We start from the raw sequence: 16,280 nt of genomic DNA, 5'->3' as shown, positions 1-16,280 counted from the left end.
AAACCGTAACATGTGCTAAGTATTCCTCAACGGTTTACACACTTCTTCTGCTCGACCAAGCGGTACCTGGATGGGATTCATTGGCACCGTAGGAACTTCATTCAGGCTTTTGTCTCCAGCCTGCTAGCGAGCTAGCTTAGCTGTATGTAGCATTTGCTTGCTTTGCAGCAAGAGGATATATCGCGGTTTCGTTTGTGATTTTATTTCAACGTTTGTGTACATTTAGTGTAGGTGCAAACCCCCGACTTATTTACAAAACGGCCATTTGCCTGTTGGCTTTACGGTTGGGATATTTGAAAAGGCGTCGATGTGCTACAATGTAACTGTTTGTGCTACAGTGTAACAGTTTGTGCTACAATGCATCAGTTTGTGCTCTGCTCCTGTAGCATGGTTGGTCAGATGATTCCATATGGTTGGAACCCCCTTAGCCTTGGATCAAGACTAACATAGATGTATTTTATCGAGTCTGGCTTTAATTTAAGTCAGACTCTATAAAATACATCCATGATAAAAGCTAGAAACCCCTCTAGAATTCCCAAACGACCAAAGGCAACAACCAAGAGTCTCCTGTTCATACAGTTTCAACAAACAGTTTTTTTTCCGACTTGGGTTAAACAATAAGGATAGGATAGAGATTATTGCCACACTGTCTTTTTTTTATATCCAGCCTCAGCATGTAACGTACTATTGCGTTTGAAACCAGATATTCCACTGGATAAATATTTACCAGTCAGCTAAATGGAAGGGACACGTTAAGTCTCCCCCTGATTTTGGGAAAGTAAAAACAGCCTCTCTGGCTGTGTCTCACATTTGGGGGGGGGGGGAAAACCCCGTTTGTTCAACTTTTACTTGAATTCTGCAGTCACTAAATATTCATTGATTTAAAGTGGTTGGCCTCCTCTGCTGTTCACACGGCTACCACCATCAATATCAATGTGCCGTTGCATTTTCTATTTTTGTCTCCCACTTCACCCATGAATATAATTGTGCTGCTGCACGTCTGCCTTCTCCAACTGTCAGCTAGCTGACAACATGTTCAGCTGTGAAGCTGGCACACTGCCTGCTGCAAGAGGGCATTGACGAGTGGTGGTGGTGTGTGTGTGTGTGTGTGTGTGTGTGTGTGTGTGTGTGTGTGTGTGTGTGTGTGTGAGAGAGGGAGTGGAGTGGAGTGTGAGGGTTGGCCGTGGGCAAAAGATCCGGATTTTCCTGGCATCTAGCAAACTTGGTTATGTCTCTCAGTACGTCAAGGCTGTCTTAGTTTGCACATTCCCCCAGCTGACTGGATTTTGGAATGAGATAAGGACAGGACCGACCATCCCTCCCTCTCTCTCTCTCTCTCTCTTCCTTGTCTCCTCATGCTTGTGGCAGGTGCTCTTCTTCAGTGGCTGTTCAAGCCCCAAGGGAGCTAAATCAGCTGCCAGCCAGCAGCAGCCTCAGAGAGGGGAGGGCTAGCCTAGTTCATCTCCCAACCTCATACCATGGTTGGCACATCCACTTGTCAGCCCTGTCCAACATTGTGCTGCACACAGTAGACTATTCTGGAGTAGAGTGATGTTGAACTTCTTCCGTAGAACCTTGGGTTACAGTCTGATCATGATGTATGTCAAAATATAGTCTGTCATTATTAGCCGTTGCTGCTGTGCTCTGTGAAAGACTCAACCGAAAGTAGTGATTAGTGTCATTGTATGCCGAAAAAGGTTTAAAAATCACACTTTTAGCACAATGTAAACAAAGTACATTCTGCCAATAATATATAATGAAACAATTTACATCCTTTTCTTCACCCACTCGCTGGCAGCAGTGCTCACATCACACCAATATTGGTGAGTGGTGACCTATCTATTTGTTGAGCTAGATAATTTTATTCTGCTGAATTGCCTGCATACGATGTATGCAGGCAATTCAGCAGAATGGCTTAGGAGCTGCATCCAGAGACTGAATATCCCAGATACCACACTTATTGGACCTTCTAACATACATTTTCTTGCCACTTTTGCACTAATGAGAAATATACAAATGTATTCTTGTTCCAACAGTGTATACTAACTATAATTGGCTGTAGCAGTTAACTTCACAACACAGAATTGTGTGCCCTACCTACCTTGACGGTGGTTCTTTTGAAATGTTGCAGTCTTCTCCCCATGGGACCAGCTTAAAGCAGCAGCTTCTGTTTCAGTTCCTCAGAGAGCCCATGTGATGCAAGCAGAGACATACTGAGAGATCATAGACCATATTCTAATATGTTCAGTTCAGTTGTGTAGGCTGGTGTATGGGTTGTTTGCAATCAAATGTAATGCAAAAACTAGCATAATCCAGCTTCTTTAACCACATTAACCTACCATTCCTATTCTGAGGCTAACATAATAGCAGATCTACAAGTTTTTAGATCAGCTATTTTTGGCGAAGATATTTAGTATAGAGCGAAAACAGGAGGGGCCTTGTATAGAGCCTTTGGGAACCGTGTCAACTACAGTATAGGGTTAAGTGGTCAAATTAGTCAAGTCTATTGTCTTATGTCTAACTGTAAAATCAGATTTTGAAAATGTAGAAAATAGAAATATTCCAGTTTTATGTTGAAGTCAGTAAAGCTGGCGGCTGGCCAGTTAAGTACTGTAAGCTATCACTGAAGATGGTATGCCTGCAGCAATGTTGGTAAATTATTTAGCTTAGCTCTAGGCTAGTGGTGGTGGTGGTTTGATAGCTTAGTCATTGTAATGTTTGAACTCTCTGTATGTTGTGTATGAATTTACTTGGTTGGTAGCATTATAAAAATGGCACAGCAATTAAAGCTGTTCCTCTGCATTGGCACAAGGTATCAAAATGTGAACTATGTTGTCAGTTGTGTGATATACTCTAGCGAGGAGGACCTGATGAAGATCCTCGAATCATTGTCTAGTTGAGGTAATAAGTCTGAATTTGGGCTTGGTGGGTTCTACATGTTAAATGATGCCTTCACTTAACCCAGAATAACCCACTGTCGATGAGCGTATTATATCTTTCCACTAAATACACTAGTAAGGACGCATGTCCAGCTGAAATTGTCCGAACAGAAGAAGATTTAAATCCACCCAGGAATCAAACAATGAACTGAGCTTATATGGTCAAGCAGGATACTTTGAATTCATGCCTCAAGTGGTGACAACAAGACATGACCTACTTATCAATCATATTTTCACAATCCAGCTCATCACCATTGTCCCCAAATACTGTGGCCATTGTTGTGGCCACTGTAAATGTGAGGAAAAGCGTAGCACAAAGACAGCAGGCAGACATCCAGTAGGACCAAGCCAGAGCCTTTTTGGCCTGCAGCGTCTGCATGTCTGCCTATTGCTGATTCAGCATGTGAGTTGTACTGGCTCTGTAGATGGCAAAAAAGTTTTTCTTGAAATCATTCATTCTTGTTGATGAATATTAGTCTGTACTCTACTTTAGCAAACATGTTACCTAGGTTTCATTACTGGAGTGGATTAGCCAATGATTTTCAGTTGAAGAGTGCCCCCTACTGAGCATACTGTATGTGTTTGTGACTTGGGCACTTTTCATGTCTTGCACACTTGTGTGTATGCATGTGTGCTGCTGTGCTCGTGTGAACCTGCTCTGAAACAGCTGCTCCGTAGAAACATGCCTAGTTGTTGGCAAGTGAGCTGGCAAACGCAGAAGGCAGCCTACTTCAGTTTCTCACACATTGGCCTGGGTCATCGGACCACTTCACTACAGAATGCAAGTAATTTGTACCTCTCAACTTCTTCTCAGTGTAACCTACTTATACCGTACTCGGGGTACCATGAAGATCAGGCCTTTCGTGGCATTTGTGTAAGGCTAAGCTGAGTAAGCTCCAGTCGGTGTCTGTTTGTAAGTCAAATGCAGTAGTTAGCCTACTTAAGTTCCTCGCACATTGGCCTGGGTCAGCGGACCACTTCATGACTGAATGCAAAAGTAATTTGTACCTCTCAACTTCTTCTCAGGGCAACCTACTTCTACCTTACTCAGGGTATCGTATCATGAAGATCAGGCCTTTCGTGACATTTGTGTCAGGCTTTAGTGCCATACAGTATCTGTAATCTCCTGTTTCCAATGTGTGCTGGAGGGACACTGTCAGCAAGGCAACTGGAAGTCATCAGTTACTCCCTGGTGTTCAGAGTTAATAATGGGGTCAACAGGTGAACTGGACTGTGTGTGTGCCATCAGTCAAGTACAAGTACTCTGTAGTGGTCCTCCTGATCCTTCTGGATCCTACACGAAAGCCTATCACATTGCAAACTATAATCTTGTGCGGCAGTTAGACCTTTATTGCACTCCATGGCCTAGGGCCGAGTGTAAGAGGAGTACACAACACACACACACACTGTTGAAATGCTCTCAAGTAATCTTCCTCTTATTCTGGCCCTCATTTTAAGGCTCGGACGAGGCTATGTGTAGCTCAGCGGTTCCCAACCCTTTGTGGATCAGGGTCCACTTAAAAATCTCGAAAGTGGCAGTGGCCCTCCCATTTAACCACTTACCACTGCATTTTCAGATCATATTTATCTTAATGATAACCAATCGATTATGTTCCAGCTTGGCTTAATCAAACTGACATAGTATGCTCTTAAGTTCCTAAACTTCCTATTTGTCGTTACGACAATAAACTCTTTGTCAAGGTTTTATAGAAAAAATACCATACATTTTTCTTATACATAATTCTTTTAAATATTAATGTTATATTATCATAACAATTTTAGTGTTTTACCAATTATTTGGGGGCCCACTTGTAATATCCTCAGGGTCCACAGGTTGGGAATTGCTAGTGTAGCGTCTTTCAGAATTGTTGCACACGCCTCCAGCATAGCAGTCTCTGCAAATCACTCCCATTGGAAATGGACCCAATTTCATTTGCTGTAACTGTAGAAAAATGTACAGTATATGCACACAGTTGCACACTAGTCTAGATACTGAGGTAATAACATCACTTGGCTCTTAGAATTTTAGACCTGCCGTACCATTTTAATTTTCACACCATATCGTGAAGTGTTCATAAGCAGTGGTTATATTTTATTTCCTTATTTCCTTGCCGTTGTCCATTGAACAATGGCAACAAAAAACACATCACTCACCCACGCCACTCAATAAACCATGTAAGAAGTGGTCATAAAATGCATCCTATTTTGCTGTGTACAGATTAGAGATGGCCTGTGTGTGTGTGTGTGTGTGTGTGTTTTCATTGAGATTTAACCAGGCTGTCTAGTAGGGCTGGGCAATTAACCAAAATTATGATGATACCGATATTTAGAACCAATAACCGACTTAATCTTACTAGGTTAATCAAATGATCAAAAATCAGTTGGATCTGTTTCTTATGCTCTAAACAGGGGTGTACTGTGGATTTTTTAGCTAGTGGAGCACTACGTCACGCACGCGCACGCACTCGCGCATGCGCACATGAGTCATCGCTGATTGAAATAACCTATTTAATATGTAGGCCTATTTATTAACCCACAATATACTGTATATCAAATGTTATTCTGTTTACTTGCACAATGGAGTTGTCATATGCAGGCATTTACCTTGCAGACGCCACCTCTGTAATGTAATTAGTTCATGAATCCATCAGCCACTGTTAACCAACTCTATCATAACAATTTTAGTGTTTTACCAATTATTTGGGGGCCCACTTGTAATATCCTCAGGGTCCACAGGTTGGGAATTGCTAGTGTAGCGTCTTTCAGAATTGTTGCACACGCCTCCAGCATAGCAGTCTCTGCAAATCACTCCCATTGGAAATGGACCCAATTTCATTTGCTGTAACTGTAGAAAAATGTACAGTATATGCACACAGTTGCACACTAGTCTAGATACTGAGGTAATAACATCACTTGGCTCTTAGAATTTTAGACCTGCCGTACCATTTTAATTTTCACACCATATCGTGAAGTGTTCATAAGCAGTGGTTATATTTTATTTCCTTATTTCCTTGCCGTTGTCCATTGAACAATGGCAACAAAAAACACATCACTCACCCACGCCACTCAATAAACCATGTAAGAAGTGGTCATAAAATGCATCCTATTTTGCTGTGTACAGATTAGAGATGGCCTGTGTGTGTGTGTGTGTGTGTGTGTTTTCATTGAGATTTAACCAGGCTGTCTAGTAGGGCTGGGCAATTAACCAAAATTATAATGATACCGATATTTAGAACCAATAACCGACTTAATCTTACTAGGTTAATCAAATGATCAAAAATCAGTTGGATCTGTTTCTTATGCTCTAAACAGGGGTGTACTGTGGATTTTTTAGCTAGTGGAGCACTACGTCACGCACGCGCACGCACTCGCGCATGCGCACATGAGTCATCGCTGATTGAAATAACCTATTTAATATGTAGGCCTATTTATTAACCCACAATATACTGTATATCAAATGTTATTCTGTTTACTTGCACAATGGAGTTGTCATATGCAGGCATTTACCTTGCAGACGCCACCTCTGTAATGTAATTAGTTCATGAATCCATCAGCCACTGTTAACCAACTCTTTTGACTGCTTCAGACAAAACATCTGACACCTACAGTAGGCCACTTAGCATGTCACACAATGGACCATTGATATGCATCCAGCCAGGTCGATGATTCCTGTTAATTCTGACACTCGGCGTCGGCAGCTTTTGTAAACGAGGTGCGAAAACTGCGAATGGGTTGTTTTTGATCGATACGCGAGGTAGACTCATGGCGGGTATGCACGTACATGTGCGTGCGATGTGTGCACCTTCAGAGCAAGTGGAGCTGCACTCCACTTCGCTCCACCGGCAGTGCACCCCTGGCTCTAAATATCAACGAATCAACACGCATCGTAGATCTGCTACTTTCACTGTATAGACATATAGACCAGTGGTTCTCAAACTTTTTCATGTCAAGGACCCCCAAATTGACACTTATTAGCCCGCGGACCCCCATTTGAAAAGATATGCCAGGGACCCCCATAAAAGAATTTTTTTAAGGCTCTAGCAGTGATTTTCAACCATTTTAATTTCAAGGACCCCCAGTTTGACATGCATTAGGGCTACGGATCCCCATTTAATGGCATTTCTATGCCTGGGACCCCAATTTATATTGTAAAATCAATGTTAGATTTAACTCTGAGAGTGTACAAATGGAACCAAATGGACCCGTTAGGGTACATTTGGTTCCATTTGTACACGCTCAGAGTTACAGACCCATAAGGGTCCATTTGGTTCCTACCCATCATTTAGCTGGGGACCCCCTGGAACCCCCTCAAGTACCCCTGGGGGTCCCCGGACCCCACTTTGAGAACCAATGATATAGACATTCATTTATTGTAACTGAGGCAAAGTTTTGAAATAATCGCGATATTGAAATCATATCACCCCCCCCCAGCCCTACTGCCTGTCTAGCACGGTTCAGACATCAACAGCCCACTGAGCCCAGCATCACAACAACAACGCTGACGAGAGTCCAACACTGGCACACAGAGGGGGGATTAGACCCAGATCAGCACTAAAGAAAGCCTTTGATTATCACTGGAATATTAGCTGCTGTACGTCTGAAGCCCGCCTGAGATTCCCTCAGGGGGATTAGTGTTGAGCGAGAGCCCACCACCATCAATGCACAGCACGTGCGCACCAGAGATTGTGACTTGGTTCTTATGGCGGCCCTTGAAAAGAGACAAAACGGACTGTATAGTATATCATATTGGACGTGGCGTGGGGTGCAAGTGCAGCAATTAATCAAACAAATCGATTTAATCAATTATAACACATTAGCGATATAATAAAGATCTATGTCCAAAAATAGTGAAAATAGTGGTTAATCAGACCGATGTAGTTAATATCTTTTAATAAATCAATTAGGACTTTTTTAACGTCAATTTGTTTGGTATATTAAAAAAAAATAAAAGAAGAAACACGCTTCTCGATTATTCAAGTAATCGAAATAATTATTGGAAAGAAGATAATGGATAGTTGCTATAGCTATAATGTTGTTATGCTGCATTTATATAAAATGCAGCATATAGTTCCCAACAAGGGATGGCCTAGAATGGACCTTGTTTTGCTGAAGTAGCACATATGTGACTCAAGAGTCGGTGTCTATAAATAGGAGAGCAAGTTAGTTTGGGGGTTTTGTGTTGTAATTCCCCTAGAGAATCTGTTCACATAACGGCGCAAGGAAAAGCTAAGAGTCAACTTACAGGGGAATTAGGATCTTCCCTGTGGTTCTTTTATTTTTTGAGCGAGGCTGTGTGTAGTCCTACATAGAGCCTGACTTTTTTGACATCTGTATCGGCAATTATAGATTTCTACATTGATTATAGAATTCTTTTAAAAATATGTATGACAAAATGATGGCCAAAACATTGGTAATCGTGGTATTGGACTCTCCAAAATTGGCATTGTATCCATAAATCTGTCTGTAGCCTCTATTTGGCAGAAAGTCTTGAAAGAATCTCAGTACAATTGTGTGCTTAAGATAAGTACAAGTGGCAGCATAGCTACTATTATATAAAGGCTAATTTCTCACTGGGTAGCTTATATTATCTGGCCTTTTAGTGCAGCCAGGCCAGCCTGACATAGGCAAAGCATTTGAAATTGTTTTAAATTAGGTTGATTGGATTTCATCAGTGCATGAATGAATAAATGAATGATTTATTTTCGTGTCCGGCTGCCTTTCACAGCCCATCCCTTACGGGATTATTCAGGCACAATTTAAACGTTTTTTCCAGTGCCAACATGCTGACACAAAAAAAGAATAAACTAAATAAATACATACCACACTGTATACATAACTCTGATCAGAAGTACAATTTAGTATTCTAATTTTCAAACTAGAGAGTGGAGGGCAAGAGAGAGAGAAAATAACACTGAGAGAATGAACAGAAGACAGACTTGAATGTTTAACTTAGACAATACTGTGCATATCAGTGCTTTGGATAGCCAGTTAACTGTGTAACGGTCTCCAGCTATGCAGTTGATGTGCATCCATGTGATGTTTTCTTTATAGTTAGTTAATTACGTATCTCTATTTTGAGAAATAATCATGAGTCTACCTTTCCGCCCCTCCCTACCTGAAGCAGAGCTGCTGAATTTCACATCAGGATGGCATCTCTGTTCCCCTCAATGTTTTTAAAGTGTCTTACAAACACAGTACATTGATACAACAATGATCTTTGAGAGCATCCTCCCCTTTCTCATCCTTCCATTGTTTCTTCTTTCTACAGTCTGTCCCTATGGAATTCTGAGGAGCGATGTTTTTTTTTATCGTTTTTTTCTTAGCTCTTACACAAGACATTCTCGTAGATGTGTGGATAGATGAAAAGAAACCTGGATGGCAGTAATGAGGGAGAAATACAGCTTTCAGTAACTGAGCATTGATTGATTGTATGAGATGCGCTCTGTTTGCAAATAAAAAAAAAGCTAACCTCACACAATCCTTGCCTGTAAGTGTTAGCCTAGCCCCAATGTACATAGGATGATCTTGGATAGGTTCTATCAATCAAACCCTCTATCTTTATCCTTATCAAAAAGCAAAATGTTGACACTGTGAAGAAGAAACCAGAAAACATGTTTGAAAATTAACAACAACTATGCATCAGACGCTAGCAGAATATAGTATAATGTATGGGTGCATTTAAAAAAAAATCTTGCTTCATGTGTAGTGTAGCCAGTAGGTCTCTGTCTGCCTGCCTGCCTGGAGTCTTGGCCCTCCCATTTGTCAGAAGTAGAGAGTGGGGGAGACATGATCAAACGTGTCACTGACTATCATTGCTCTGAGACACTGCCCCCGCCAACCACCCATCCCTGTCCTCCGCCCATCACCACCACTGCCAATCCCCAAAGGTGCACCAAGCGACTGAACTGACAGAGGCGAGCTCTCTCCATCTTTTCATGTCTTGCTTTGAGTCCTCTGGGTTGCTTTCCAGTTAAACTCTGCCCGGCGCTCAATTTGCCATGGATGGTTCCTCTCTGCAGACTTCGACACTCAATGTAGAACGCCATTGACAATTACAAGCACAATATACCTCACATATTTCTATGTTGTGTAACCCGGCTTATGCTCCGTTTACCGTGTGGTTTGACCACAGCTGAGAGGAGAAAGTCAACCAAACAACGCAGCACACGGTTTAAGGTTGCCGTACTTCACATTGGCTGTCGCCAGGAGTATGATCCCCTGCTGATCTGAGCCCGTAGCACCCACACTCCAGCCAACAGTGCCCCATGCATCCTCCTCCCCTGCGGGCTTTAGGGAGGAGTGGTGAGCCAGCTTCTCAATTAAATATAACCCCACATCAAACAGGCTGTCAACGTGCATTAGTGGTCCTTTGTATAGATAAGAGGCCAAATGAAATCACCAGAACTATCATGGTCTCTGCGCCCCCCCCGCCCCCATGGGCTTTTTATAGGGTATTCAGAGAAAAGAATTAAATAACTAACCCCCCTGACTTACATACTGATATTCACTCCCCATAATCACTATTTTCATTTTATTTCCTGAATTCTTTCCTCTGGTTGTGCATATTCCCATTGAGACCTGGAACTGTCTCATTTTTAGATTTGAGCTAAAAAGCATTATTTTACACTTTGGGCTATTCAAAAATAGCAGATCTACAAGCTCATAGCGCGGCACTCGGTGCCGCGCTACAAGCTTGTAGATCTGCTATTTTTGAAAAATCGTGAAAATGTGTGCAAATCTTTGAATATATATATATATATATTTAAAGCGAACATTTTTGACTCAAATCTTTGCTTCTGGGGGTCCCAGGGACAAAATATTTTGATGGGGGTCCGCGGCCAAATACATATAATTTTGGGGGTCCTTGACATGAAAAAGATTGAGCACCACTGATATAGAAACATACGTTTTTCAGAAAACTGTTGAGATTTAGGAGTCATGTAGAATCGGCTTCAGGTCTCAATGGGTTAAAGAAATTCCATTAAGATATTTCACTTTGTCAAATACTAGCTTTGGCATTAGTGAATAATTCGACCAGACTTTAAACCATGTCTTTTTGTTAGAGGGATCTGATGTGACAGCAGCCACCCCTTGATCAATATACCATCGCACAGCAGGGCCGATCCCTTCTCTGTCATTTGCATTAGCAATGGCAGCTCCTTTCATCGCCGTCTCTTTCCCTGCACTTTTTCCCCCTCTTTGCCTGTAATTTGAATCTCCGCAGCTCAGACTGACAGTGAAAATAGGTCATTAGTAATGGGGAGAATAAGAGATGGAAGGAGCAGGCAGGGGCGAGATCTATGAGAGAAATGCCATGCAATATTAATGAGAGCCATTTATGCTGTGAAGTGCTGTGAAAACCTGCTCTGTGAATGCACTGTGGCCAGCCTTCTAACTTCCTAGCTCATTAATGTTTGTATTGGGCTTAACCACTAAGCTCTATATACTTTGTCGTGCAACGAATAGCAAAAATTGCGGATCTACAAGCTCACAATGCGTCACATCACGAGGTGTGGTAAGCTTGTATGTCGGCTATTTTCTCTGTTTCTTTTTCTTTTCTTTTTTAAAACATTTTTTTTTACATTTTTAAAATGTTAGAACATTTTCTTATGACAAAATAAGGTTGAAAGTGGTTAACCGAATGTGGTTAGAAGCCAAATGAGCTTGGTTATTCTTCAGTATCATACTCCCTAATGTGAGTGCAGTAAAACTGGTTAATCCGTCAGAAATTAATTGTCTTGTTACAGATTTGTATGTTTATGACAAAAGCAATAAAAAACTGTTAAAGAGAAATTAATTGATCAATCACAATCAATCAATCAACGTTATTGTCACTACACAGTTACAGGTAAAAGTGAGGTGAAACTCACTATTTTTTTTTATCCAGGCTTTCACGTTTGTAGTTCAAGGAGTAAAAGAAGAATGGGAAATAAAAGAGGGCACAAAAAGCCTGAAAAAAGCAGCATGTTAAAAATCTGTATCATGACATTTACAGAGGTCCTAAATCACATGTAATGCATACAATATAGTGCATGTCAGTCAAGTAGCTAAAACATTTTGGATTGGAAGAGAACTAATTTGACAGCTAACACTTGACTTCAATGTATCAGGCCCATATTAGACCAAGCACTAATAGTTGTGCTGCCTGATGTCAGAAAACAAAATGAGATGCCTGTCAGTGATTTTCTCCTGCTGGTGGTGTATGTATGGTATGACATGACATGGATGTCTTTGTGTCTATAGAGCTACCGGAGCAGGGGGGATGAACCGCGAGGAGGCCCCGGGGAAGTCTCCTGAAGAGATGTACATCCAACAGAAAGTGCGGGTCCTGCTCATGCTCAAGAAAATGGGATCAAATGTAAGTACATTGTGCTTTGATGTGAAGAAACCGTGGTCACCTTGTGTCCATGTGGGTACATTTGTACACTTAACAATGAGGGATTTACTGTGTAGGAAATAAACTTGAGCCCAAGCGGTTTCCTAGTAGGCTACTGCAATTCCACTGAAAAGGTCTATAGTTTTATGGACTGCGGATAATGTGCCAGAGACTGTTCAGCCTTGGATATTCTCTCATGTGCACCGAGTTTAATTTATACCAACGACATCAGTGCTATTATATGCACAGTAAAACTTGATTATTAGACCCCAATCTTTTTACTGATTATTTGATTTGGAAACACCAATTAGCACACCTAGATTTCAGCTCAGTCTTTAGGTTTGTTTAAGCACTTCGGGTGCTTAAATAGTCGGGAACGATGCAATTCGGAAATGCATGCCTACCCGTTTGTGCAATAGATAGACCAATTCTTTGTTTACAAAAATTGAGACTGCACTAGCAGGTGCCGGTTTCATGTAATCAATTCCCAACAGATCCCCTAACCTGTTGTTTTTGGGAGCGCTGGTTTCTGTTCATTCAACCACCTCTCAGTGTGACGTTGTCTGATAAGGGGTCCATACTTTTTTACCTGATGTAGTCGTTGTACATGTTGCCTGACATGCTGGAGTCTCAGGCTTAACTCACATTTCTCACATGTTATATTGGCAAGTGGTACAAACGTGACGATCAGCTCAGCCAATCAGTGAAGCTAAACGGGGAGGGTTGGCCAATCAGGGAAGCCCCTCCCAAACAGAGATTCAGTGCGTCTTCCGCAGACCCCACGGTCAGTCAGATACAGACATGTGTTTTTTTTTTCGTTTTTTGTAAACCGCTGCTCCAATCAAATTGCCACTCGGCGCGCCCCTGGTCACACAAGGCAAGTTTGAGGCCATTATGTTGTGTGGCGCCCGAGTCATACAGACTAGAGATGCGCGGATCGCGGTTTTAGCCGCGGTTGCCGCAGTTAACCGCGGTTTGAGTGGATTCGGGTCAATCAAATATAATTATGAATTGATATCGGATAAACCGCGGGTGAAATATTGCAAAATAAATTAATGCCATCTAATATATCTATCCATAAAATAGCTACATTTCTGCGTGCTTGCGTCTGTGTGAGTGTGTAGAGCATGCAGCCTCTGTGCGATGCGATCACAAAATGCATTGATTTAGCCTATGGAATCTCGGTGCGTCTTTTTTCTTTTTTCTAAACCGGTGCTGCTCAGAGCAGTGCACTCTGTATGTTGGATGCCGCATCTATGTTGGATGCCTGTATGTTGGATGCCGCACGGAGTCTGTATGTTGAGCGCAGCAGACCAGTGCGCTCTGTATGTTCAGCGCAGCACCGGTTTAAAAAAAAGAAAAGACGCACCGACATTCCATAGGCTAAATCAAAGCATTTTGTGATCGCATCGCACGGCACAACTAATACTAAAACTAACGGGGAATACCAGAAAATAATAATATTTTGACATATGGGAAAAACGGTTGGTGCGGATATTTAAATTGGATAATATAATTATTGCGGTTGGATAACGGGCGGATAATTAATTTGTACATGCGGATTCGGGTGACGTGAGAGGCCATCCGCGCATCTCTAATACAGACTAACAGACAGATGCAGGTTTTGCACCCATACACCCATTAGGTTTATTTAGTTTTTTTAAGTGTAAATGGTAACATTGAATTGCACATGCTCTCAGAGGATGTCACCGTTTTTCTGTTTCAGTAAGATTTAGCCATACATTTTTTCCAAGGTGTTGTGTTTAAGTGGTTCAACAAAGCTAAAGACAAGTGTCCTCCTGACATGTTAGTTTAAATTGAGAGGAATGGGCCCACGGAGGGCTGATTATTGACGTCAGATCCCTCATGTGTACAGACTGAGAGGATAAAGCTTATTAGAATAATCACACTTAGCTCAAGACATGTATACACTGTAATCAAACTATTGCCTTAACCTGATTAGCCCCAGTAATCTGGTTAATTGTAAAGCATGTAAATGCTAGAAAGACGCCTCCTGATTAAAGCTCACCCCATCATCTAATGTTCTACAGAATGTTTTCTCCAATGTTCCAAATGACAGAACTCTGGCTGTCATCCAGAATTTATTGAAGAACAGTAGCTTTTAAATGTGAGTCTTGCTCTGTTAATTCCTTGTTGATCATTGACTGTGCTGAGGCTGTACTGAGCATTGGATGACTTGCCACCCAGGTCATGAAGGGTCAGTTTCTGCAATGTCACATTTCAGACATTGGAAAGATGGGTTCCATCACATTAGGGCTGGGTGGTGTGATGTAAAAGTGTTGGGAAGATATTTGTGGACCAAACACCTAATCAATTATGTAGAATTTATCTGTACAAATACAAAATCTTTATTGTCTAAAATAATTGTATCACCATAAAAACGTTGAACATAGAACATTGTATATGATACCAGTTACCTCCAAATGTATTGGGACCGCAAGGCCAATTCCTTTGTTTTTGCAGTGGACTGAATTCCCTTGGGTTTGAGATAATAAAAAATGTCCAGGTATTGACACCTGTATGTGTTAAACTAAATTTCAATTAAAGTATTGTAATTGGAGTTAGTAAATTAAACTAGGTACCGGGGCCTACTCTGGGTACCACTTAAGTCGAGAATAATGTAAGTCAGGAATGATGCAAGTGGGAATGTATTCTCCGCCCAGTTATGCAATACTCGTTGTACCTCCTGCCAGAGTACTCCCTGTTCCCGTTGTTAAACAGTGCGCGAGTGCGGTACCCGTTACCACAGTACTAATAACTTCAGATGTTACAATTAGTGGGTTATTTATAACCTGACAATGGCCTACTCATGATGCAAATCAGGAACGGTGCATGTTGGGAATGCACGCCCCACCTTTTTATGCAATAGCCTTTGTACTTGTAGTCAGAGTACCCGTGGTCAGAGATTCGATGCGTACTCCACAGATCCACCTACAAACAGATACAGACATATGTGGATTTTCAGTTCTCGACAACCACCGGTCCGACTGAATTTCCACTTAAGTGTGGCACTGCACACTTCCGGGTCATCGGCGATACACAGTACACACGCATGTTTGAAGTCGCAAGTTTGAAGTATGTCTGCCTGGGACAGCAGACACACAAACAGATACAGGTTTTTGGAATTTATAGATAGATAGATCAAACTTAAAGGTAGTGTGTGTGAAGTTTTTGGTAGAAAATGTTAAAGATCTACTGTATTCTGATAGTAATCATTGCTATTGAGTCTGAGTGTTTGTTCATTAACAGGGGTCTCGCTTTCTCTCCAGCTCTTTAATAAACACAAAATACATTTTCAGGTGGGTTGCCAATTTTGTCCAATCAGAGAGAATACCCATTTATCAGCTTGATTTTGTCTATAGTGTACCAGTTCCAATTTTGTGTGCTCATTTCTTTGTGTCATCACTTCCAATTCCACTTCATCCTGTATCCTGTATGAGTTATCTCTACTGATTAGATCAAATTGATCTCTTGACCTGAAAATGCGTTTTCTGTTTATTAAAGAGCGCAGAGACAGGGAGACCCCTGTTACTGAACCAACACATTATAGCAATGAATGCTATGAGAATATAGAGACATTTAACACTTAGTTGAACAAAACAATCTCACATAACTGCAGCTTTAATATTTGGGTGTGTATCCCTTGCTTGCCTTAACTGCATTAAGCCTGTTACACACTGACATCACCCAACTGTTTTTCCAGGCTTTTACTGCAGCCTCTTTCATTTGTTTGTTTCAGCCCCCCCCCTCTCTACTGTTTAGGAGGTGAAATGCATCCTTAACTAGGTTGAGGTCTGATGATTGACTTGGCCAGTCTAAAACCTTCCACTTTTTCTCCCTAATGAAGTCCTTTCTTTGTTGTGATTGCAGTGTGTTTGGGTCATTGTCTTGCTGTATTACGAAGTTCCTCCCAATTAGTTTGGATGCATTTCTGCGTACGTTGG

At 41.5% G+C, this 16,280-nt stretch overlaps 1 protein-coding gene across 1 annotated transcript in view; it reads left to right on the top strand.

Annotated features, from left to right (window-relative positions):
* Positions 1-16,280, top strand: part of ctnnbip1 (catenin, beta interacting protein 1) — a 33,107-nt gene that overhangs the window by 214 nt on the left and 16,613 nt on the right. The window contains exon 2 of the mRNA XM_084069447.1: positions 12,183-12,297. Coding sequence (XP_083925573.1) covers positions 12,202-12,297 — 96 coding nt within the window. The 5' untranslated portion in view covers positions 12,183-12,201. The remainder of the gene's footprint in view (positions 1-12,182; positions 12,298-16,280) is intronic.

This window comes from Gymnoscopelus microlampas, assembly GCF_963454915.1.
Source record: "Gymnoscopelus microlampas genome assembly, chromosome: 10".
In the NCBI taxonomy this organism is placed as follows: domain Eukaryota; kingdom Metazoa; phylum Chordata; class Actinopteri; order Myctophiformes; family Myctophidae; genus Gymnoscopelus; species Gymnoscopelus microlampas.
The sequence above is the reverse complement of the archived record's forward strand: the minus strand, read 5'-3'. Positions and strand labels throughout refer to the sequence as shown.